The sequence below is a fragment of the Pipra filicauda genome, unplaced genomic scaffold (genome assembly GCF_003945595.2).
Source record: "Pipra filicauda isolate LSUMZ 115617 unplaced genomic scaffold, ASM394559v2 scaffold96_size2947999_pilon, whole genome shotgun sequence".
Taxonomy (NCBI): Eukaryota; Metazoa; Chordata; class Aves; order Passeriformes; family Pipridae; genus Pipra; species Pipra filicauda.
The window spans coordinates 1,721,354-1,746,591 of NW_024105164.1; the positions used below are offsets into that span (position 1 = coordinate 1,721,354).

Consider the following 25,238-nt stretch of genomic DNA (forward strand, 5'->3'; position numbering starts at 1 on the left):
AGAGGAGTTTGGCCCTTTCACTGCACCCTGGTTTTTGACCCAGCATGTACAGCAAAAGCCAACCACTCACAAAACAGACAGAGCTAATGTCACTTTTTAAAAAAGTGCTGTTTTCACCTGTCAGTTACACAGCCCCAAAATGCACCACAAGTATCTGCCACACTGCAATTTCCCCACCGTGGTTGTGCCAGCATCCTTCTCTCTTTCTTGTTCCATATAGTCTGAAACAGATTTGTATATTAAAAACAGTTTTAAGCTTTTACTATCTTTAGGCAAACAGTCTTTAGACTACCTTTAGTCTCATATTACAAAAAAGAAATTATAAGACCAAAAAGCTTTAATTTAACAACACAACCCTAGCCAGATGTTCAGTCAGCACCACTAATCCCAGTCTCACTGGTATCTGGAGCAGCACAAAGGACAAGGTTGCTCTGAATGTCACCTGAAGCAACAACGAAGGTCTCAGATTACAGGTTCTGTTCCACAAAAAAGCCAGGTAGAGAGGCTTTTCCACTGTCTGCTACAAAGACACACAGTCACCGACAGTTACAGGGATGCACCCTCGCTGGAGTGACCCAATTAATATTCTAAACAACAAGTAGCTAGAGAAAGGCTACAAATTCTTAACCGCATTTTTTCCTGTTTCTGCCTCAAATCAAGTATTTATAGATGGTTGCCTGTGTAGACATTTGTCTGGACATGTGATACAAGCCTGATGTTCTGATCCCACACAGAGCATAAAAGCCTAGACGAAGAGTCCATCCCTCCTTCTAATGCTGAAAAGTCATATATTTTGCATTATTGCTTAATCCTTCAGAAGCACATGTTTTACAGGCTTATTTGTGGAGATTTCTTCATTGTCCTAGGAAGTTACATCATATTGCATCATTCTAGTTATATTTTTGCCACTTAATTATATCAAATGCTGTCCAAAAATTGATGTCTAAATACACTATATTTTCACCCAACTCTTAACATCTTTTTCCTGAAAGTCTCCATTTTTGCTCATTTTAATTCTGTGTCTTTCCCACAAAAGTGGTTTGCACCTACATAAAGGCCTTTCTTTCTCTAACTTCCTAACTTGAAATAATGAAATATTTAAAATAACAGTACCAAAAATTCCGTGGTGTTCACTTACAATGTGAGGGAGAAAAAGAACTCAGAAATCTGAACTTGGGGGGAAAGAATACTGGTAAAATGATTTTCTTCAAATGAGACTACATATAAACAAACATAGATAAATTTTGTAATTCACACAGGTATGATCAGAAAGTACTGACAGAACTTACAGAGAAAAATCGAGCACCACTAACAACAGGATGACACACTGATGGCAGACAGAAAGCCAGCTAATGAGTTACAAGCCAGCTGAGCCATGGGAACTGACCACATGCACATTATTAGCTTTTCACAGATACAAAGGAGAATGTGCAGATTTGAAAGTGGCAGCAGCAAAACTGTCTCTGCCATGACAACTGTGGCAAGTGAAGAATACTGGCACACCACTGGATAAGGTCTGGGACCAGGCAAAAAACCATCCTCACTCTAGAGCAGAAATATTAGTCCACAAAACTAAATAAATCCTACTGTGTTTCTCTGTATGTTACAACATTGTAATCCAAGCTGGTATTGTCCCCTCCCTGCGCCTCTTGCTCGGATGGCATTAAAAAGCAGCTGGTGCCCACCACAGTCCTGCAGCAGGCCATAAGCACACACAGCAGTCAGGGCAGACTAGAAGCTTTGGCTCCATCTCCAGACATTCTGTAGCAACATGAAAGATCAGCCAGTTTGATATTAAGAAACTGCAGATGCCTATTTCCCCAGTGTAAATGACAATTTTCCTATTCCCCTGATCTCCACGCTAAGACTGCAAGCATGTATCCTGGCCAAAGACACAGCTCACAGAGATACATTTGGCTGGCATTTTGGTAAATCCCAGCAAGTCACATAACATACCTATTAGTGCATATGAGAGGAACTTATTCACAGAGGTGAGAGCCAATCCAGTTATGGGACCTGTAGTGTCTTCAGAACGGATGACTTCCAGAAAAGGTCGAAGAAAGACATTGGGTTCAATTTCAGACAGCTCTGTAAAATAAAAAGAATTTTAAAGAGACATTAAATTAGACTTCATTCATTAGGATTAATTTTCTCTTTAAGAATCTACAGCAAGTTTCATCTCAGAGGAAAAAGGCCTGCTCTAGCTTACTTTTAGAAGGCTGGTAGGAAGGTCAGTGCTGCTTTTAAATATATACACACACAAACACGCACATATATGTATATGTATATATTTTAAAAGCAATGGCTTGTGACGTTCAGTTTCTTATGATCTTCAAAACAGCCTTCTGAAGCCTTCTAAAGTCTGATTGTATGAACACTGTAAATGCTACAGAGGCCACTGCTGCCTAAATTCATGTTTTAATTCATTGGGAGACACAGTTGCATTTTCCTATTACTCCTGAATTGTGTGATCCCATGAACTATCTTTGCCCCATCTCCTGCCATTTCTGTAACATCCTACTACAGATACAGCCTCATGCTCATTACATGCAAAGTACAAATGAACAACCACCAGGTTGGTTGAAACTCTTGCAGCTCTTTGCTTGAATACAAATTGCATTTCTGCAACACCAAATGTTTGCTTGGCAAAGACACGAAAACTCCACAAGATAAACTAATTTAAAAACTCTTCTCATTCTTAGAATACTCAGAATATTCTCAGAAATATATAAGCCTCTCAACCAAAGAAGTAAAAGGGGCACTCTTCTCTACTTGCTACTGTGGACAAGAAGGATCCCCTCTAAAACTGCAGTACAAAAAGGCAAATGCACTGAGCTGTTGAGCTGGAGAAAAAACAACTAACAAGCTTCCTAAACTTTCCAAGACGATCAAGGGACACTTTGGGAATGAAAAAGAAATACAAAAGAGAAGAACCATAGCTAGGAAAATTGATCAAAAAACAAACAAATCAAAAAACCAAACCAAGCCAAAACCCAAACCCAACCAAATAAAACACAAGGAATCAAGATAAGAGGAGCCCTGGGGGGGATTTAGGAGAAAAAGCATTAAAAAGCAGGTGAAAGGAACCACAACACAGTCAGTACACAAGCATAGAAGAATGTATTAAAAGTAACCTGGATAATTCTGAGACCAGAAATATGTAAGTACAACACTTGGCTCAACTTGCTGAAACCTACTTTTTATTCCTAGTAAAAGTTAACAAGTCTAATGGCTAACAGTGTGACAGGATCACTTGCATTTATACCATCGATAATCAAATATTGCACTTATCTGTCATAGGAGCTTTTTTGAGGCAGAGGAGAAAAAAAGACCGTACTTCCTGAATCCTTAGAAAAGCTGTTGCTTTTCCATCTACTAACATAATTCAATTATTTTACTGAGGAAAAGAAAAAAACCCTTATTCCAAGACAAGAGAAATTCCATTTTATCATAGTTCCTACTGAAAAGCCTTAAGCATCAAAATAAAGAGCCTATCAGAAAGCATGTTAATGTAAGTGTGACTATTGTAAGGAAGCAAAGGAGGAAGAACAATGCAGGGGTTTTTGTTTTAAATAGTTAAGAGCACAGAGCAGTACATCAAAGTGCTGTTAACTAAAGCAAAACTGCAATTAAAAAAAGGGATGCAATCTCTTACCTTTCAGCCACCAGTTCAAATAAGGCCAACACCACTAACTTGTGAGAGGTTAAAAGGAACCTGATGATTCAATCTTTCTGGCTTAAGAACAACTCCCCCAATTTGTCAGATAATATCCTGGTGTGACATTACAATTGTGTCACCTCTCAATAGCTCATGGACATGCAGAGGATCGTAAGACACGCTTTCATCGATGTTTATTTAAGTGTGCTTTATAGAACACTTGTCTGGTTACAAGCCCTTGGACAACATTAAATATAGTAAGACTACTAGAGATCAAAACTCAAATTCTTCTTCCCCAAAACTGATCCTTTCTATAGAACGGACCACAATCCTGTCAATTCCTCCAGCCTCCTTCAAACCAGTGAGTCCAAGGATGAAAAAGCTGCACTTTTATTAGAAAAAAATAGGACTTCAGCAGATGTACATCAGTGCATGTGTAGAACGAGGCAATGAAGACAAACTTGCTAGCAGAGGATGTATAGGGTACCACACTAGCCATTAACACATTTTTGGGGACAAGAAATAGATATTTTCTTTATAAGAGTAGTTTGAGTTTGAGGTTTTTACTTTCAATAAAGTTGTGAATCTTGATGTGGTTAAAGATTCGATTCCCCTGCAGTCTCACTGAAATTCCCAACTTACATGAAAATCACAAAATGGCTTGTCATAATTAGGATTTAATTTAGGCACATACCATTAATTATGCAGCAACTCTGGCCAGCTTCCCTGATATTCAGAGATTCCAGCTTTTATGGTAACACAGCATTTTACATTAAGCTCACTGAAATGGACTGTGTGTGCTGTAAAACTGTTTAGAGTGGAGAGTTGGTGCTGTGTTATTGGAAAAAAAAAATACACCAGACAAGAAGAGAGCATTTTTAGTGCAGGACTTACTCACTAAAAGACTACTGCCTGAAAGATCTAAATTTCAGTGAAACACCAGTGACACTGCTAATTGATTGCATCTGAAGAGTATTCACTTGATTAGTACAATGAGCTCTTCTTACCAGAGGCATTTGCAGGCATTGAGGACCTACAGGAGTCACCAGATCCCTTTTCAAAGCAGAACTTAATCTTGGTAGTGGTGCTTCCTTCAATGGGAAGTTTGGGAGCACAGAAAACCACTCATACTGTAGCTACTCTTGCTGTTACCTCTCATTGGCTGAAAAAGGTTCAGCTCTGAAAGTGGCACTAAAGCTACCTAGAAGTTTTTAACCAAGTAACAGTTTTGCAAAGAAGCCAGTAAATCAAAGATAAATCCTTTTCTTTTAACTCAATCCTGTTGAGCTCAGTGAAGTTAGTTCAGTAGCTCTTTCCCCAAAAGGCTTTCTTAGCTTTGTACATGGAACATGGCAGTGCCCAGAACCAACCTGCCAGCCCTTTTGGATCAATAACTACAACTGCAAGGTGCACTCCATGCTAGCTTTTCTACCACAGCTCAAGTTTAATCTAGAGCACACAACCAATTAGCACTCTTTTCACAATACTTTGGTAAGGGGGAACCACAGCCTTTAGAGGGAATTGTTCCGCCCAGCAGTTAAACTTCATGAAGGAGATATTACAGGAAGTCTTGCCATCACCTAACTGTTTGAGCAATGCCATCTCTCCTGAAAATATCTAAGAACCTCAGCAAAGGCAGTAAAATCAATTATTACTTTAATAATTCCTTTGACAAAACAAAGGCTATATAAGATAAATATTAAATGTTTGGAGGGACGACTCCAGTGTTGTTTTATAACAACATTCCAAAAAAAAAAAACCAGCTCTGAATTTTGAACTCTGATTCTTGCTCTGCCAGATTCAAGTTCAGGCATTACAAATGAGGAAACCATAACCAGTGAGAGAATTGAGAATTGTCAATAGAGAGGTTTCTCCAAGTATGTTTTCTTTTCTAGCAAGAGACATTTCTCAGCATTTGAACTGGAAAATATGGGATGGTTCTCTGCTTAGGTAACCACTTTCAACTTTGAGGGAAAAACCCAACCAAACAAAAAACCCACCTGAAAACCCACAACCCTGCAAGAATGATTTCAGCCAAGGTTATTACAAGAGGAAAACTGAACAAGTGTCCACAAGGAGAACAAAATTTCACAAGGGGCTCCTATACAAGCTGCCCTCCTTTGCAATCTACTCAAATTAAAACATGATTTAGTCTTACATGAAGAGCCTGGTCTGTTTTGGGGACCAGCTGGAAAGCGCTTCCCATTTTCACACAGCTCCCTTCAACGAAATTTCAGGGAAGCAGAGACCAGCATCAGCACCACACCCAGAAATGCTCAGCTAGCCCAAAGCAGAGCATGGAGATTAGGAAGAAGGGAAAGAGTATCTTAAGTAGCATATCAGAAAGCCAGCTCTTCAGGCTGGCTATTTTAATGAGGACAGAATTTCTTTGAGACCACAGTGCTTTCTCATTCGTCCTATGGATTATTTGCACTTAGACACACATGTCTATAAAGATATTTAAACAACTAATTCATGTTTGAGCACCTAACTCCCATTTCAGCAATCCCATCCAGCCGTTCTGGCACTTCAGCAAACAAGCTGCATCAGACCTCCGGCGTCCCCTTTCTCCTGAAGAACAGGAGCAGGTCCCCTCGGAAGAGTTTTCTTATTGTTAGCACACTGTTGGCACATTCCTGATCTAAAAAGCTCACATAAGCTGCTTTCTCTGGCAGTTCAACTCTTCACTCCTGAATGACTCTTATCAGGATCGGCTATGCGTTCCGAATCAGAGTAAATGAACAAGAAAAAATTGTTTATGACAAGTTATTTCAACATCATTTGTCCCGAGGACAGGCAACTGCAACCCAAACCACATGACCTGGACTCCTCTTATGCAGCAGCTGTTGGCCTTTGACGCCCAGCCTTCAGAAAGGCTGTCTCAGTTGTATCCCACGCACCTCTCCAATGCAGACGAGCTCAGACAAGAGCAATGCTTCAAGCATGTGCTATTACATTCTCTGCTTACATATTGAACTGCAAAATGAACAGGCATTCTCTTTTCTTAAGGTGAGAAAAAGACAAAAATAACACTGTAACGGAGCAGAAATCCACCTCTTCAGGACTTCTGCCTTGGGGTTCAATGAATTTATGTCACAGAAAACCGAGGTACCAGAAAGTGCTTCCTGGCTCATCCTCAAACCCACTTTCTGCAAACACTGCCATTCTGGCCTACATGATATGCACTTTAACTTTCTGTTCACCTAACACCAAAACATTTTGTCTTTTCACTCGAGGGAGAGAAGCCCCTGCAGTCTGTCTCAGCAAGTCGGAGTGAATAAGTTACAAGTAAAAAGGACAAAATTGTACTTGCCTTTTAAAACCAACTAAAAGTACTGAGTGGCCACACTGCAGAGCTCTGCAGAGCTTGAATTTGCTTTACATAGAGTCAGCTAGGTAACAGGCACAGAACAGTACATGCATACTGGTTCTAGGTGCAAAACTACAATTACAGCAGCTCTATGGCCAAGAATGGAGGAGGAGTATGTTTTTTGCAACTCTGAAAAGAATTCTCTGGACTGACTGGAGCACATGCCACCCTGCTCCTGCAATGGAAGACACACTGGCTACTTCTAGCTAGCAAGTTTAGTCTGACATTTAACCCCAGTTCAATAACAGCCAATCAACGTTGGTTAACAAGTGTGAAAAAGCTAAGCTAGATGATCCTGAGCTTATGTTCCCCTCTGCACAGCCCTGGTACAGTGTTTCAAGTGAAAAGAATCCTCTTACGTGTCTCCCCTACAAGGGGTTTTTATTATTGTTTCGGTCTTGTTTTTCTTGCAAGTTCTAGACCAGCCCTTGCAGCACAGTGCAATGTGTAGCACATTGGTAGAGATTTTCTGATCTGAAAAGAGAACAGATGGCCATGGATATAGTCTGACCCAGCAGCTAATGTGATGAGAGCAAGCTCAAGTTCTACTTCCTGAAAATAATTATGGCAATGTCCACTAAACTTATAAACAAGAGGTCACCAAAAAGTAACCACCAGACATTCCATCCAGGTTCCCCAAAATATCATTGTCTTCTCCCAACCTAAGCTCTTAATAGATGAAGAGAACAGGATTCTGCCAGCTAGGGAGAAGCTGAGGAGCCCAAAGCTTACATCTGAGTTTCCAGAACACATAAATACTGTAGACTATTTGACAAGGATGCAGGGATTGCACAACACAGCATACATACCAAGGGGATGTGTAGAAGCAACCTTTGTGTATCTCTGAAATCAATACTTCACTATAATAAGCGATATCAAAAGCTTTATGTATGATAGAAGTAAATGTAAGCTGAAAAATCAAGGCTATTCAAGCCAATGAAGGAGAAGGGTGAATTAACTGCAATCCTTTTCAGTATGTCTGTAAAATATACTCTTCAAAGCTAATGCCCTCTGAATTAAACTGGTCATTCAGGGGCCCAGGCCCACCATATCAAGAGGAAAACAGTGCCATTCACAGCCTCACATGAATGCAAGGCTAGAATTACAAATGCAGTTTGACAAGGGGAACCCAGAGCTGTCAAGCCTGTTCTGTTTGCCTAATTTCATTACAATGGCACAAATGCTTTCATTTGTCACACTCCAGCTTCATGTGTTTATCTCCCTTTCATTAAACATGACTTTAACAAATGATTGTTCCATAGTGCCAAGATCTCAAGCACTCCTCGGAACTGAGATTTTTATTTTGGGGAAGGATGACAGAATGCATACTGAGCATTTGACTCTTCACATCTTCTGGTCAGGGCAGCATAAACTCGACCAAAATACCATCTCCTATAGGAATTATTTACATCTACCAGTGAAGCAGAAGCACTGACAGTGGCACCAGTGTTAGCCACTAGTTATTAGGGGTTTCATCTGATGCCATGCTTCAAATTCTGACTGACCATTAAAAACCCCTGGGCATTTTTTCATAAGCAGGTAACCTAGAGTATCTTCAGCCAAAACTACACTGTAAGCTCCAGTTACGTCTCCACTGTTACTTTAAGGGCTTTTCATCCAGCTGTAATATTCTGTTCTAGCATGATATTATGAGAAGTAGAAGATACTCACTTCAACCACAAGGAAAGCAAATGCCATCAATGGGAAGTATAGAGCTACACAAGGGGCAAGTTTCATGGTTTCTATTCAGATGGGCTTAAAAACTACAGACACAACTACTTGCTTCACCTTGAATTTTTAACGCCAGCCATGCAGACTGCTGAGTGTTGGGATACGAGGTTATTTCAGAAGTTGAAGTTGTTTAATTCTGCCCTTAGTTCTTAGCACTGAGGAGACAGCAGAGATGGGTATAATCACGTCTTGACAAACTTTTTTCTGAGCTATGGTTTACATGTATTGGTCAGAGGTTATATTCAAAAGACTCTGCTTCAAAAAAGGAATAGGTCTTAAAGCAAACTGATGGGTAATTTAGTATAGCAAGGTTGAAGGTCATCAGGAGATGATCTTGCTACAAATCCTAGAGTATTTCCTCCCATCCTGTGACCTGAACACCTCTGAAAGGACATGACCAATTCAGATGAAAGGCAACCAATCAATTAACTGTATATAGTAAAAGCCCACTGTTTCCCAATTGGTCTCTTATGAGTGTTTTGTGCCAGTATGAAGAGTAATAAGTGTAATTTCAATGTTAATCCATCCTTGTTTTTGTGAAACCTTTCCTCCTACATCATAGTAGAGGATGAACACTAGAGCACCACTTCATTATGCTAGCACATTCCACAGTATGACTATACACATACAATAGAAATAAGCAAATTCAGAATTACTTAAATAATTTTATTATCTCCCTTACAGGGAGGGTGACCACTCTCAGAAAAAGGAGATGGGGGAATACACCTGACCTGAGCCTCTGACAGGTTCTGAAATATAGAACTACTTTTGTGGCTTTTACAGACAGACACAGCTCTAAACTGTTCATGCCAATTGTAATGGCACTTAATGCTACTCCAAAAACTGAACTCCTTGATGGCCTACAAAAACTGATTTGAGATCTTATTCCTTTCCAAAGGGTTTTTTTTCCCTGTGTAAGTTGCTTAACATGAAGCTCTGAACAGCTTTCAGGGGAGAAAAATCAACCTTCCCATACACCCTCAGTGAGCTAAATCGCAACAAGCTTCTCTGGTAACTGGAAGATTAACATCTACTCTTAAATAAAAAATGAAAAATCAAACAAAACTATCCCATTAACAACGGGGTGAGTTAAATGCAGGCAAGCTTCATCTTTTGTCTCGGTTCAGAACCAGATGAAATAGTTTCAAAAGATTTCTTGCAGAAAATCACTATGCACATGACAACAGCCAGTTCTTGTGATGAACCTGCACCAGCTCTGAGCTTCAGAACCCACAGGCACTCCTCCAAGCCAATGACATTAAACTCTAAATGAAATTACTAAACCAGAATAAACCAAACCAAAAAGCAGCCATCCCATGACAAATTCATCTACCCTTGACCAAACGCTGATAGTTATTGATCTGCTGCGGTTGTGAATTAGGGCCAGGTTTCCCAAGGTTCCCTTCTAATACGAGGAAGAGAGCGTGGCCACTCTAACAAGACAGACTAGGCTAAATGAAACCTATGGGGAATTGCACACTACCAAGTCCAGAGGATGGACTGATCCGTTCATCTTACTGACAGCACAAGTTTGATGTATGTCAAGTTTAAGCACTCTTCTTCCTCTCTAAAAGAAATTGGCACATGCTGAAGAAAGAGCAATTAGGTTGTGACACTCTACAGAACTCTATTCCGTCTCCAGACTTGCTTCACTGTGATATTTTACATGTCTTGCACGGTACCAGGCCCAAACTAAGTAGGCAATTTAAAAGCCCAGGAGAAATTAAAACTTCTTCCCTGGTATTTTAAAGCACAGTAATTCTCCACAGCTTTGTGTGCCTACCATGCTATGAATAGAGCTCTCATTGCAAATTCACCACGTTGTGAAAAGGAAAGCTTCACTATTTCTAGGAAGCTGGAGAAAAAGATTACAGTTTTATCATCAATTAGCTGTCTGGATGTTACTCGGTTCTCTTTACCCTTTCCTCAAGGGAAGCCCGTGAGAGCAAAGGGGAAAAATTAAAAGGAAATTGAAGAACAACAAATCCCAAACAAACCAAGACATTTCTTGTGTTACCAGAGAATCTAAAAAGCATCAGTGAGACAGACAAAATCCAAAGAATGAAATGAAGAAAAGCCTGATGACCCAAGAGGAAAGACAATCTTTTAATGACAAAAATCTCTCACAGGTTTAATGTACCTTGCTGTTATGATTTACACAAATTCTTCTGTTCAACCTGAACTAATCTAGGAGACATTGTGCCTCGCCATGTTATTATCAGAAAGTGAAATTCTCAAGTGCTAACAGCAAAATACAACTGCCCAGAGCTCAAAAACTCACATATTAAGTTCCCACAGATGCAAAATGGGAGACTCAGGGAGAGCATGATGTGAAACTCGTGGGGATATTAGTTTCAAACCTAGAGGAGTGAAAGAGAACAGAAGCAAAAGGGAGATGAGACTGGCCTGGTGGCAGTTAATCCAACTGCTGCCTTAAGACATTCCAATAGTAAAAACATTAAGCAACTTTTTTTTTCCCCCACAGCAATAATTGAAGCAATCAGTAACCTGTGCACACACATACATAAGCTGAAATTCAGACTGCCTACACTAAAAAGTAGCTCAATTCCTAGTATGATGACAAGTGAGTATTATGTTCTTGCAAATGGACTGGAGAAAGAAACCAATTTCTGCATACTGCAATGTGCTGAGCAGTCTACTGATACAAGGTACTGATGGTACATGAAAAGAAGCAGAAAGCTGAGTTTTAACACTCATTTGCAGTTGTTGCATCTCAAGAGATCTGTGAATACCATTCAACTTCAGTTATCACCATTTAGGATACATTTTAAGATAGGTATCACGGAAACAATATTACATCAGCCCCTAGCTCCATTAAATACATTTTTTTCCATGCCCTGGAATCATGCATCAGCTATAAAACAATAAAATGTCTGTAAAGAATCAAAATTACCTAAAAATCTATGTGAAGAAATGAAGGGATTCCACACATTCATAAGAAGTCTGTTGCCCTTATTGCAGCCTGGACAGAGAAATACACAAGCCATTACTTTCTCTACTACTTGGGGGCCTATGCATTATACTTCACTATACTTGAACATGAAGACAGTAATTCAGCCTCCATTAACACATCTTATTAATTACTAGGGTCAAAGGACACCCAAAAGGTCAGAGCTGGAAAAGTACATTTTGACTCCTATTCCACCTGCTTCTCAGATTCAGAGGCTCTATTACACCTAGTTAAATAGAGTTTCTGCCTTCAGCAGAATAAAAAGGTACATGTAGTTCTGAATTATTCCTTTTCCAAGCAGGAGGACTTTGGTGCCATTTGGAGTTGAACCTGAACTAGCTGTTCCTCCAGCAAGAGATGATCTTTGTTGGCGAGGTCGATAATATATATTGTTAAACCAAAGCTAGGATTGTTTTGGTCAAGTAAACTTGCCAAGAACACTTTTTTCATACAGTCTATAAGATTAAATACTATTGATTGTGTTCCACTTGCACTGTCTCAAGAAGCTGGTGTGACAGAAACGAAAGAATTTTAGGATTTTCAGATTTCACATTGTGCCCCACCTCCAGTTCTATAAACTTATCCAGGATTCTGATGTGATTTCCATCAGGAGGTCTAAATAATGCTATAAATCCTAGGTATGCTACTATTTCAGAACACACACAAGTACAGGTAGGCTATGAATGCAACTATTTCTAACATGATACTCTGAAACACTAGACTGTGTCAAAGCTCCCTCTGCAACATCTTTGGCCAATGAACAGTTGCAGTTCAGGACAAAATTTTTCTGCTCTCATCTCTAACATTCCCAATTAAAAAAGTTTCCAAAGTTTTTCAGGGCAGAAAGAGTCCATGTACTGACAGTTCGTATCTCTCCTGGGAAGACTGCAAACACCAACTAAGGAATGAGGTACAGTATGGCTTGACATGAGCAGCCCATGGTCCTGCTCTCTATTACATCAGCCTCTCTGAAGCAGTTCATTTAGCAGATGAAAGACGCCTGGCATCCTGAGAAGCAATCCTGTTTAAGGAGTATGAGTAACTCCTTGGTATACAGGCCACTGGCACTAACCTTAGAAACAGAACACTGGCCTCTAAGAAAGTGCCAAATAGATCTATTTTAGTCTATTGCTAATGGTTTTGATCTAGTAGATGCTAGACAGAAGAAACAACTTGTGAGTGGTTCAGAAGCTCAGCTGAGTGATCCTGATAAAGGCCATCGCTGACTACATGCTGTCCAGCAAGACTGACCTAAAAGTGACAGCACAGCGCAAAACTTCAACACACGGATAAACACAGCTGTTTGTTCAAGCCAGCCCACGGTTCACACACTTACACAGGCTTCTTCAATCCCTCTCTAGTCCCCTTAGGGCACAACACAGCCTGGCTCTCGAACTGGAATACACAACACACACTGAACAGGTCAGTGGACACAACTTTGCTTTAACCTCTCACCCCTGGCATTTCTGCTACCACGACCTCTGGAATAGAACAATTATACTTCAACAGTACTTGTTCCCAAGACGTGGTAAAAAGCCAAAGAGAGAAGAATTTCCTTTTGATTTTCAAGCTTAGACCTCCAGAATTTGCTCTGACAGGATATAAACACATATACAAATAAACTGACCATCAAGTGGTCGGAAGATCCTTGATGACAGATAGGCAAATCAGTCTACTCTCAGCCTCTGCCACTCATCTCCTCTTCATGCTCTTCATCTCTGCTTCAAACTCCTCATACGAAAAAGGAACATATTTCACCTTAACTGCCATGCCACTAGAATACCTTGAAATATTATCAAAAACAGCAGCTCCAAAAAGCAGAAATAGCAACCCAATAAAGGTTCCTGCCCTATCCCATGTTTCCCCAAAACCAAAAGTTAACTAAAACTCTTGGTGAAAAAAAGCTATTTTTCAGGTTGATATTTAAGTTAGGAAAATATGACAAGCACTGTAAAACACCAGTTAAGATCAAAATAATCTTTATAATTTATCAAATAGAAAACCAGTAGTCGAATTTGTGAAATATCAAGCAAATTAACAGGGACGACCTGGAGGGAAATCCAGAAACAACTTGGCAGTGCTTGGCCACTCACTTTTGGGGTGTCAGTGTTAATGAACTTGATAAAAAAAAGGCTAACTTATTTTCAGAGGAGCACATCATTTTCTAAAAAGGAGCAGTTGAACTGCTAGTAACTTCTCACAGTCAGAATGAAACCACTTCACACACAGCAGCATTTTGTTCAGCTTTGAGGCCAGTGCTTAAAATCAGAAAGTGACTCTAGGTAACAGAAGGACTTCGAGGGCCCTTCCAAAAACTTGGGATGAAATCCCAAAGCTCTGGGAGAGCAAGGCGAGCACCTGTTTTCCTGAACAGTTGATTTTTTTATGCTGCATACTTTACACAGAAGCTGCATTATTCTGGAGAAGCTGCATTCCAGCCAAAAGTGCACAGTTAATGTTTTTTGCAGCCCCCAGCTTCCAGTGATGGATGACCATTTTATAATGAAATACTTTATGCTCAATCAACTTACAAATAACGGATGTTTTATCACACTGAATTAAAAAGAATTTTTTTAACCAAAAAAAAAGAAAAAGGAAAAAAAAAGAAGCAACAGACAAGAGGATCAGTGATGAGCAGAGGCAAAAGTTGTTCCTGTTAAGGGTGAGTAAAAACATCCAGCTGATGTTTCACTTTAACTCTTTCACTGCTCTCCAACAACAAGTGGAAACGATGCACAAGGTAGTATTTGCCCTGAAAAGACCTACACATAAGTTCTGTTCCAGATCATTGAGACATGAGACTTGAAGGCTTCTACAAAAACTATTTGATCCATGACATCTCAATTAGGTTTCCAAAAACCTAAGGCTAATAACTAAGCACTGTCTGAAGATAAACCTTTCAAAGTGCTTTAATCTCTCATGCCCATTCAGCATTCCCAAAACCATTCCTCAGACAACCCCTAATCAGCTGTGGGGCTTTCTCCTCCTGCACTTCCACCTGTTAGTGCTGAGTGATATCCAGAGAAGTAAATGTCTTGTACTCAAAAGACTACAGCAATTGCTAGACCAAGTTTTGGAACCAAACATCCAAATTCAACTGATAATCTTAATCATGACTCAGAGGTTGCTGTTATACCACAACTGTTACTGTTGTTACACACTACAGGTCAAGAAATCCCAGAGCTTACAGGGCTATATCTGGATTAACAGAAGCCCTTTAAAAAGCCCACAGCAGAAGCATTCATTGTGCCTTTTCCCCCAAACAGCACACGGAAAAGCCTCTAAGCCACTCCAAACATGCCAGATCATATGAGAATGAAGAGACAAGCTTACGCTTTTAGGAAAAGCACCTCTTCTAACAGGAATAAAGCAATGCAGGAGTGCAGAAGAGTATGAGATGCAGCAGACACAAGCTACAAGAGGAACACCAACTAGATATTGTGAAAGATACTTTCTAAAGAAGGGTGTTCAAACACCAGAACAGTCTGCTCAGAGAAGCTGTAGAAGCTCCATCCCTGGAAATATTCAGAATTCAGCTGGCTTTAACTCTGAACACAATCTCACTTCTGAGCTGGTCCAGCTTTCAGCAGGGCATCGGAGCAGATGATCTCCAGAGGTCTCTTCCTACCTAAATTACTTAAATTCTGCCTTGTCCTTATCAGAAACAAAAAGCTCTCTCTGATACTGTACATTTAGCCCCTCTAACATTCACTAAATGAAGAGTTTCCCTTCCCAGATCTTCTACTGGTTAGTAGCAGCAATAATTAAATATCAAGTAGGAGCTTGTTCTAGAACTATCCCTAGAAAACACTAATGAATTTCTAAATCGGTTTTCTAAACAGAGGCTGCAGGCTCAGGCTGTAACTGATGTGGAAAAAGACAAATCAAACCAAATCACAAAAAACCAAACACGCACACACTCCCTAGTTTATCAAATTTGGAAACTTTGATAAAACTAGTAGAAATAGAGCATGTTGTTCCTGTCTTCCCTAAAAAAATACCACTTCTGCTGCAGATATTAACATCAACAAACAGTACCCTGGCCCAGAGTCACAACTTCAGATCTAAAACAAGTTCACAATGCTACCACCTCAAGCTCCTATTTGAAGCACTACAAATATTAATCTGTCCAAGATTTTAGTCACAAAATCCATTCTCCTCCCCTCCCCATTCCTCAGCTGAAGGCTGGCACTCAATGAATCAGACCAAAGGGAGAATAGAGTTTCCAGCACCTGCTTCAGCTTTTAAGTTTCCAATTGAAACTGCTGTGATCTGGCAGCAGGCAGTCTGGAGATGTCATTTTGCTGCTCTGTGAATGACTGAATCACAGTACAAAAAGAATCCAAATGGAGAAATGAGTGAAAAGAGCAGCAGTGGGCAAAGGAAGCCACAACATAACTTAATATGGCCAAAGAGAAAGAGCAGCTGAAGACAGTGGGCTCCAAAGTACCATGTCCCCTCTACAACCGAGTACCTTATTCACCCTCTGTCTGCCTCATGATGTTACTGTGGGCAATGCTGAGTATGCACTACTTCCCACATTTCTGACAACGCTCTTTCAAAGAATGGTGTAAAATATGACTCAACACTGATTTATGACTTGGAAACACTTTACTAGTAGACATTATAGACTATGGTTGTTTACCACAGTAAGATTTAAAATCTAGAAATACAGATTCCTGCTGCTGGGAAGCTTCCTTCTCTTACAGAAGGATGCACAGATAACTTAAAATATAATTCCATATATGCTTCTCTACTGCAGAGAAACAATGTCAAACACATTTATTCCTCATTATAATAGGCTTCCAAAAACTGTAAAATATAGCTGCAAGCAGATTCCTTCCACGAAGAGGAAATGTTCTCACTCTCAGAAAAAAATCTGCTTAAAAGAAAGGCACTCCCTTTTGCCCTGGTCAATACAGCATCTGTACCATCTCCCTCAGGAATGTAATTTAGGCCTAGGAGTTAGAATGGCAAAACTCCTAAGATGAATGCAGCTTTACTGGGGTCAGAACTTTTACAACAGTATGGCAGCCCTCACATCAGATAAGCTGCACTTTCAGACTACTGGCAGCAGTGTAACTTCAGTTTAGTTTTGCCACTAGCACAGGACAAAAAATGGAGGGGTGCAGGGACTGTATAGCAAGTTTGCAAAAATACGGTTGTCTCAATTGTTTTAAAGAAACTAAAAAAAAACCAAAATAAAATCCTCTACATACGTCCCATCAACACCCAGCCTTACTTAATCTTATTCCCTTCCCCAATATGACCACTGAGAACTAATTCTTCTTCCAGCTCTCAAGGCTTCCTTGGTCACAGCAACTGTTCACTGAAATCTCCCAAGATGCTGGAGAGGCAGAAAAAGGAGTGAAGAAAGGGTTAACCCACAGCTGGGAGAAAGTTTCCCTGGAAAATTAGAACACATGCTGTGGCTGTGACTAAATTTCACACTGGTTCTGTCGAGCACAAACATCCACAACTGTGTGCATTTGGGAGAGTAGGAGAAAATGAAATGCTCCTTATATATTAGCTTCACCTGCTAGGTTCCTTCAAATGGATAATGACATACTCAAGGGACCAGCAGAATCCTTCAGACTCACTTCTCATTTCAAGCAGAGAAGAGGTTCTGGGGGGAAATGGAAGGAAGCAGTCCTTCCCTTACCTGCTCCCACATTTTTTGGAACATACGGGAAAACCAAGCCTATAGGCTGGCAGAGATAATTCCACTGTTTAAGACTAGATGTGTCAGCACAGAAGTCACCTAAGTTGACACTTAAGACATCTGTGCCATTCAAGTACATATAAAGAGGAATTGTACAGAGTGAACAGGGAAGAGTATGTGCATGTGCAAACACACGTGGATTTTAAAGATCAACTGATTATTTTATAAACAAACAAGCAGCACTTGGCTGATCAGACATAACTACAAAGGGAAGATGAAGAATTATCAAGATCAACCAGCACAGAACCATGGAAAGGTTTTGATTGGAAGAGTTCTCTGGAGGTCACTTACTCCAAACTCCTGCTCCTTCAAAGGACGGCTCTGGAGTTCTAACGGAGTTTTCTTCCAATGAAATTAACCAAGACTCCAAGTAAAACAGACATGATTCATCTCTAAATCATATCACATGAAAATAAGCTTATTTACTTAGGCTGAATTACAATCAGGTGTTCGCTTATTCTTTTACATATAATGACTTGTACTTCCTGTCCCAACCAGCAATAGATCAATATAGCAATGTATATTTGCACCTAATCTTTGAATTTCACAGATTATAGAACTGTAGTTAGACCCTAGAGGCCCTGATGATACATTCCTCTCTGTCTCGGAGAAGAGGGGCACCTAGAAGCTGGCACTGTTCACTGGATACTGTTAGACATTGGCTAAGAAACTGATAAAAAGATTTCTTTCACACACTATGGCAAACAAACCCCTTAAAAGATCCCTATGTGCCAATCATGAACTTGATTATAAACAGGACAGAGTGCAAGTTCAGATTCAGGGGTGTGGGTGGGTAACTTCTAATAATTCAAAGTATCTTGATGTTCAGTCCCCATCCCTGGAGATATTAAAAAGCTGCCTGGCCACAGTCCTGAGTGACCAGCTCTGTACAGCCCTGCTTAAGCAGGGGAATTCGACTATGTGACCCCTGGAGGTCCCTTCCAGCCTCAGCAATTCTGCAATCCTTGCAGATCCAAAGAGAATCCTGTGATTACTTATTAGCATATCAAACTGCAGTCCTTATTCTTTCACTTACATGTGTGAATGATGATTGCTGTGGCTGCCTAACAAGACAGACTTGAGAAGATACCAGAACTTATAGTTCAAGGTTTCAATGTTTATTATTACCTGTGCCACCTGGGAAAGCTGCTGAAGTGTGTTTGATTTGGGGTGTGGTTCGTTTTAATTTCAGGAATTTCAGGGACTAAAGACAACTCTTAGAAAGAAGAAAATGGAACTTGTCTTAACTATCTAAACCACCTTAACAATTTCCTCCTTCAATAACTATTATCTTCAGTGACCTTGTGGGAAGCAGTTTCTTATATTTTCCGGTTCTCTGTGAAAGTGTAAGCAGCTGCCTTACTTATAAAAAAGCCAGATTCTTTTATTAAACAAAATTATTAAAACAAAACAAGAAATTATATTTTTAGATTTGCTTTTAATTCTAAATACTTTTATTCAGAACACTATAGCTCATTTATTAACTGAATTTACAGGCATTCATTTGCCTTAGAAAGTCTTTGGTGGGGAGCATTTTCGAAATATCAGACCCTTTACATTTCACTTTTTTTCTATACAAATTAATGTATGATTGCATTCTAACAGAATTCAGCCGAGATACCCCTGCTCTAACTGTACTAATAGTCACTAAGCCATGCTGTTACCCATTGCATAGTTCACAAAACAACTCTTCTTCCTCACTGTATTCTAAATAGCTCCTGCAGCCACAGAACAAACATCAGCATATACAAATATGCACTTTTTGGACAGCAAGCAAAGAGAATAAAACAAAGCAATTTTCACAGACTAACAGAAATAACAACTGCAGTCTATTTAAATTAAAAATTTCTGAGTTAAGCATCTCAGAAATAATTTAACTAACGTATGAACAGTCACCAGGTAAGATAACAAAAAACCCTCTCTTACTCCTCATTATTAGGCTTTTTAGAGCTATATATCTTGTTCTGCTCTATATTAAAATTTTAATTCTAATAAGGCCTAGCAGTTTCATAGCTTTCTAGTATCTTTTCAGAGTAACAGTCAACTCAGCAATGCAGAAGACATGAGACTTATAGGAGGATCTACACATCCTCTGACATACTGGAATCTCACTGTCTTCAAAACAAATCTTTTGCACTGTCGTTTTAGCCACTGAAGAGCTGTAGCAGTGCTAGGGAAGGGGCTTGGGGTGAAGGTACCTCAAAGTCAGAAAGGAAAAAACCGTGAATACCAGAAATCTATTACTATTACCCAGTAAAATCCAAAATCTAGATAAAATATGACAACATAAACTGATTTGATAAATTATTAACAGGACAACAATTACTTTGACAGTCTTATATTTTTGTATCAGACAATCTTATTTCAGAACCAATGACAATATATAACAAAAAAACCCCAAATGTACAAGATCAAAACATACATTTCAGCAAGCTTCATATTTAGCATACTTAGAATTTCCTTAGCTACAACCAGATTTATTCTATCAGAAATTGTATATGGTCTCTGAAGAGCTAGTGCATGACCTTGCATCCCTTATGAGAAGTCACAGCTGTATTCCCACATTGACTGATAAAGACAACTGAACAGGCAAGAAGTCCCATCCCATCCTTGAAACAGGCCAGACATTTAAACTCATCTCATTAAAAAAATTACTTGCTGCCATTATAATTAAGCATCTCTGGCTTCCTATTACATGGTTCAAAACAAAATGACTCACGCTTAAAGTGCCAGACAACTTCGTACTTGGATCCCAACTGACAAAAGTTATCCCCTTTCAAAGGCTAACATCCTAGCAACTCAGGTCTCAGTCTGGCCAGAATTGGATTAGGTCTCAAAGAAAATTCAATTCAAAACCATAACTCTTTGAAATTGGGCAGAAATGACAGGTACAGAAGTTTTATATAAAAAAAGAAAAGGTAAGAATATGCAGGTGCTGTGGAAGCAGCACAGGTGGTTAGAAAGGTTATAAAATTCAGGAGCAGGAAGAAGCAAAAAAAATCTTGGAAAAACTTAACAGTTAACATGACCAGTGTATTAGACTTTGAGCAACAGGCTGGCCCACAGTTGGTCAATAATACCTGTCCCATTGCACAGAACAACTAATCTGTCAAACACTAGTGCAATACAAAACAGATATCTTCCAAATCTGTGCCCATGTAAGCATTTCAACTTGAAATGCAACTTTCTGTTCTTACTAATATTGAAGAAGTCAGTAGGACAAACTGCAAGTCTTCCTTCCACTGATATAATTCCTCTTCAGTTCAAGTAGTCTTTAAACATAGAACCCCATTTCTTTTTCTGAACATTTAAGTGAAAAATAAAATATACTACTAAATCATTTCTGAATTTGTGTCAGGTACAGCACAGCAAGCTCTGTCCCTCATACTCATCTCTGCCTCTCCAGCCTGCAGTTCTGGTTTAAAAAATCTGCCCTTTTGCACCACATTCTGGGAAGGATATTCTGTCCATAACCCAGTTTACTTCCCAACCTGTTAAAAGCTACTGGTCCAGCCATGTTGGGTCTATATTTTCATCCTTTCTCCATGAGTAAGCTAGTGAAAGTATCTCAAAGAAACAGTCTCACAAAAAGCTTCACATTTTGTGGTTTTAACTAAAAAGATTTAAAGTGCAAAGAGCAAATGATAGGCATAAAGAGCTTAAAATCTTTGCATACAGATTTTAATCTTTCCTTGCCAGCTTTTACATGGCTACTTCAGCTCACACAAAGGTTTCTTAGAGGATAAGTAAAGAAACGCATACTGTTCACAATGCAGTGTCTTGCAGCCTGTCAGCTTTAATAGTCACTGATTGGACTGAACTTAGATAATTTCCTAAACTCTCACAATTTTCTACCTCCAGCATCTAGAAACTGATCAATGTTACCTTTGATCTCTCTTCCCTACCATGTCAAAATGGGCATGTCACCAGGGCTAAGGTCAGGAAGTCATCCCTTTAGAACTATATACACAGACACTTCTTGCCCAGATCACTGCTTTTTGCTCAATTTCTTTAAACAATCCTTTCTTGATCAAAACTAGTAAATAACCCATTAAAAACAATTCCACAGAGACATATGTGGAATTGCACATACGTGAATATCATGCATATATGGAAAAAACCCAGCTATTTTTCCAAACTGTTGCAACAGGACCCTCTGTTATTTTGAAATAGCAGGTTAATGATCATTAGCTTAGTACTAATTAACTGTCTTCTTATTCTACACCTTGAGTGTTTGCAGAGGGAATGTTAACTGGCACCCTGCATTGGGAGGATCAGAGCAGACAACAAAGAGGATCTGCCATCTCCTCACAGCACAGCAAGGAGGGTGAGGAATTTCTGCTGTTGAGTGCAGCATATTAATGTATCCGCGCTTCCCCCATTCTCTTAATTCCATTTTTTAAGCCTAATTTAGGCTGCAGTTACTTCTTGGCACATGTTGCGTCCAGCTAGAAAAATCATTACTACTAATCCAAAAAAGGTAAACTCCACTGAGCCGTATGATAAGTATCCCTTGCACTCCTGTTTCTTCCTAGCCTGTCCCGCAATTGTGTCCCAATCTGCCAGCATTAACACAGATACACAGCGGTATTTATTTGATGCCTATTCCACCAAGCTGTATTCACACTAAATCCTCCATGTGTATTTAATAAATCACACTAGTTAGGTGGGCAGGATTAGTTCCAAGTCACCTAATGACTATATCATGAGCTGCAGTATTAAAGGGATTAATATTAATCTTAGCCATTTCAATTCACTGCGAGAGGCCAGTCCCCGCTCCAACAGAAGCCGCAGCAGGCAGTGCAAGAAATTCTAAACAAGAGCATGAAGATTAATGAGGGCTTCCTCATTCTGCCTGTGAGTCTTCTCTACCAGGATACAAGGCAGCGAATCCCCAGCAAAGACAGGCTCATAAATAAACACACAACACCACAAATACTTTGAGCAGCTGAGCCCGGCACAGAGTTGTTTTCACTCGCTATCTGCTTCTCCTGTAACCCACACCTCCAAGCACACTCAGGAATTTGAAAGGCTTGCACAGCGGCCGATTTGTTTTCTTTCACATAAAAGCACACACCTCATTACTCATAATAAATTACTCATTTTAAACGAGCTTGTGGAACCAACAGCTAAAATGAGCTGTGTTCCGAGAGGATGAGAGCAGCAGGGGAATTTGAAAGGGTAACTCATTGCACTGAGGTTAAAAAGGATGTCAGACTCCAACAGATTTGACCCGCTTTATTCTTTGCAAGAACGATCATCACAAGCAGAAGGAGTTCTTAAAAATTGAGAGAATGCCCTTTCTGAAGTGTTCATGTTAAACTGAAGCATAACAATGGACTGATACAAACTGATCTTCTGACAGAGTGCTGCACTCCATAGCACCAGCAAAGATCCCACGTAAGGGTCTTGGCCTCATCTTCACTCACATGGAAGAATATAAAGTCTACTAATTAGAATAAAAATTCCAGAAGTTCAATATTGGTCTATTGCAAATTTAGATGTAGTTGAGTGTTGAAAACGAAGTAGCTTTTTACAGTTCACAGTTAATTCAGAGCGCCACAGAATGTACAAGAGTCAGTCAAACAGCTGCATCCTGGAGACTAGCTGGAAAAAACATTAGATGAAAAAAGGGGGAGTTGAGTCAGCAATATTTTCTGCCCTCACTGAAAAACTCTAGACCCTCAAAAAAATAAAAGTCAGAGATCAGTTTAAACTGGAGCATAGGCCTGTCACAAGCTATTAACAGCTCAGCAGGTCCTCCAGGCACAACAGCAGCCTCCAAAACTCAGTGTGGATATAGTGCTGAGCTGAATACAGTACATGCATTTGGAAGCAAGTGGCTCACAACCGACAGAACAGAAAAGAACCACTGCATTAACATGATAGAGAAAAAGTCTTCAGCTTGTGTTACACTAGCATGTAAGTGATGAGAGGGAGTGGTGCCAGTTTATCCAAGTTTATACAGTAAATGTGAGCAAACAGACCAAAAGTGGAGCCACATCACATACAGCTGAGCAGATAGGAAGGGATCCATTAAGTGCACTGCCCAACCCTTCCAGAGGCAGAATGGAGCAGAGATGGACTTGACATTTTCTGTATTTGTAAACAATCTGCTGTTTTTCCATGAGAAATCTCTGGCAGCAAGGAAGTGCACAGCTCACACTCTTACACCTGTATGTCTTGTTTGTTTTGGGGAGTTGTTTGCTTTGAAGGAAAGGACATAGAAGGAAAATTCAAGATTCGACAAGGTGCAATGTGCACAAGTTTCATACTCCATTAGCCCTCAGCAATCAAACAGCTCAAGAACCAATGCACTTTTTAAAAGGTAAAGGTATGCTACAGGCCATGCATGTAAAACTATTATAGATGTTAGAGGAAGGATTTTGTGTAGGGGCCATGCTATTTTGGAATGAATGGAACATTTTACATTCCAAATGCACATTCAGATATAGGTAGACCCTTGAACATATTTTTTAGGACAAGTAACCAGAAGACAATACAGCCACATAGATGTTTAAATGTTTTTAACTCTAGAATGGTTGATGTAAAAACTGACATATATTGAGTTTGATACTTAAACCCTCACAAAACTAAACTCTCAATCTCACGATTCAAAATTATTATTAAAAACAGCAAAACAAAAGAGTCTGAAGGTTTTAGGTTCACATTAAGCTATCTACAAACACCATTACAGTTAGTCCAACAACAAAGTAATATCTGCCAAACTTCTAAGACTGCAAGAGGCTAGAGCACTTGACGTTTTCATCTGTGCACACCCTTAATACTGAATGTGCAGACTCCCAGGCAGAATACCAGCCAAAAGAAACAAAGTAGTAAACCTTATACTCTTGTGACCAAATGGGAGTCATTAGTCATCTTTTCAGATTTACTCTAGTCCAATCTGAAGTAAGTACTCAAAAACTGTAGTAGCTCACTTATAAATTCTATTTCTGGTTCTCTTAAAGAAGGCAGTCTTCATCAAATCTACTTTTAGCGGCCGGGTTTCAGTGTAAGACAGCCATCCAGCTTGCAGCTCGCTGTTTGACCCATGAAAGATCTACCTCTGGTAACTTAACTGACAATGCTGCGAGCAAAAAACCAGTGTTCTTCTAAGTTTCACTTCTAGAAGTTTTTGGTCTTTATAAACCAAAAATAACTGAATACTATTATATGTTAAACAGCTTTTAAGTTGTTTGTTTTCTGTGGTTTTAGGGTTTGGGGAGAGGAGTATCTTTTAAAAGCAGAAAGCAAGCTATTGAAAATAGAGCCTTCTAAACTCAAACTCCACGTACTGCTGTGAAGAAGACAATCTGTAACTTTCACCTTATTTGACAAAACCAATAAAAGCAAACTCTTCTTACGGCTTCAGAAGGGGGGTAGATGGAAGGGTATTTTTAGTGCTTTGGCAGGGACAAAGACAGTCCCAGTACCAGACATTCTTGTAGTGCTAACAGGCTGCAAAACCCTCATACGAAAGATGCTATTCAGACCTGTGGACACTGTATAAATATAGGCGTATGTGAGAACTATTTCTGTGCACGATAGCAAATTTTTCCTCCCCATGGAGTCCTCTATAGATGAAGCCATTCTGCCTGCTGCTGTGTCCACAGTCCATTCTGCACACAAGGTCAGGCCCATCCAGTGGAGCTGCATCAGTCTCCTGGAATGCTGAAGTCCACATATTTGCCATTCAACATGAAAACTGCTTTTCAAGTTCAATCAGCTATAAATGTTGCTTTGTTTTAATTTTCCACTGAACTTCCTGGAACCCATTATCAGACTG

The 25,238-nt window shown here is 39.7% G+C and overlaps 1 protein-coding gene across 9 annotated transcripts in view; it reads right to left on the reverse strand.

Moving 5' to 3' along the window:
• The window catches only part of GBF1 (golgi brefeldin A resistant guanine nucleotide exchange factor 1), a 106,235-nt gene that overhangs the window by 42,774 nt on the left and 38,223 nt on the right, over positions 1-25,238 (reverse strand). For all 9 annotated transcript variants that reach the window (XM_027718882.2, XM_027718872.2, XM_027718938.2 and 6 more), the window contains one exon: positions 1,957-2,088. In XM_027718882.2, coding sequence (XP_027574683.1) covers positions 1,957-2,088 — 132 coding nt within the window. The remainder of the gene's footprint in view (positions 1-1,956; positions 2,089-25,238) is intronic.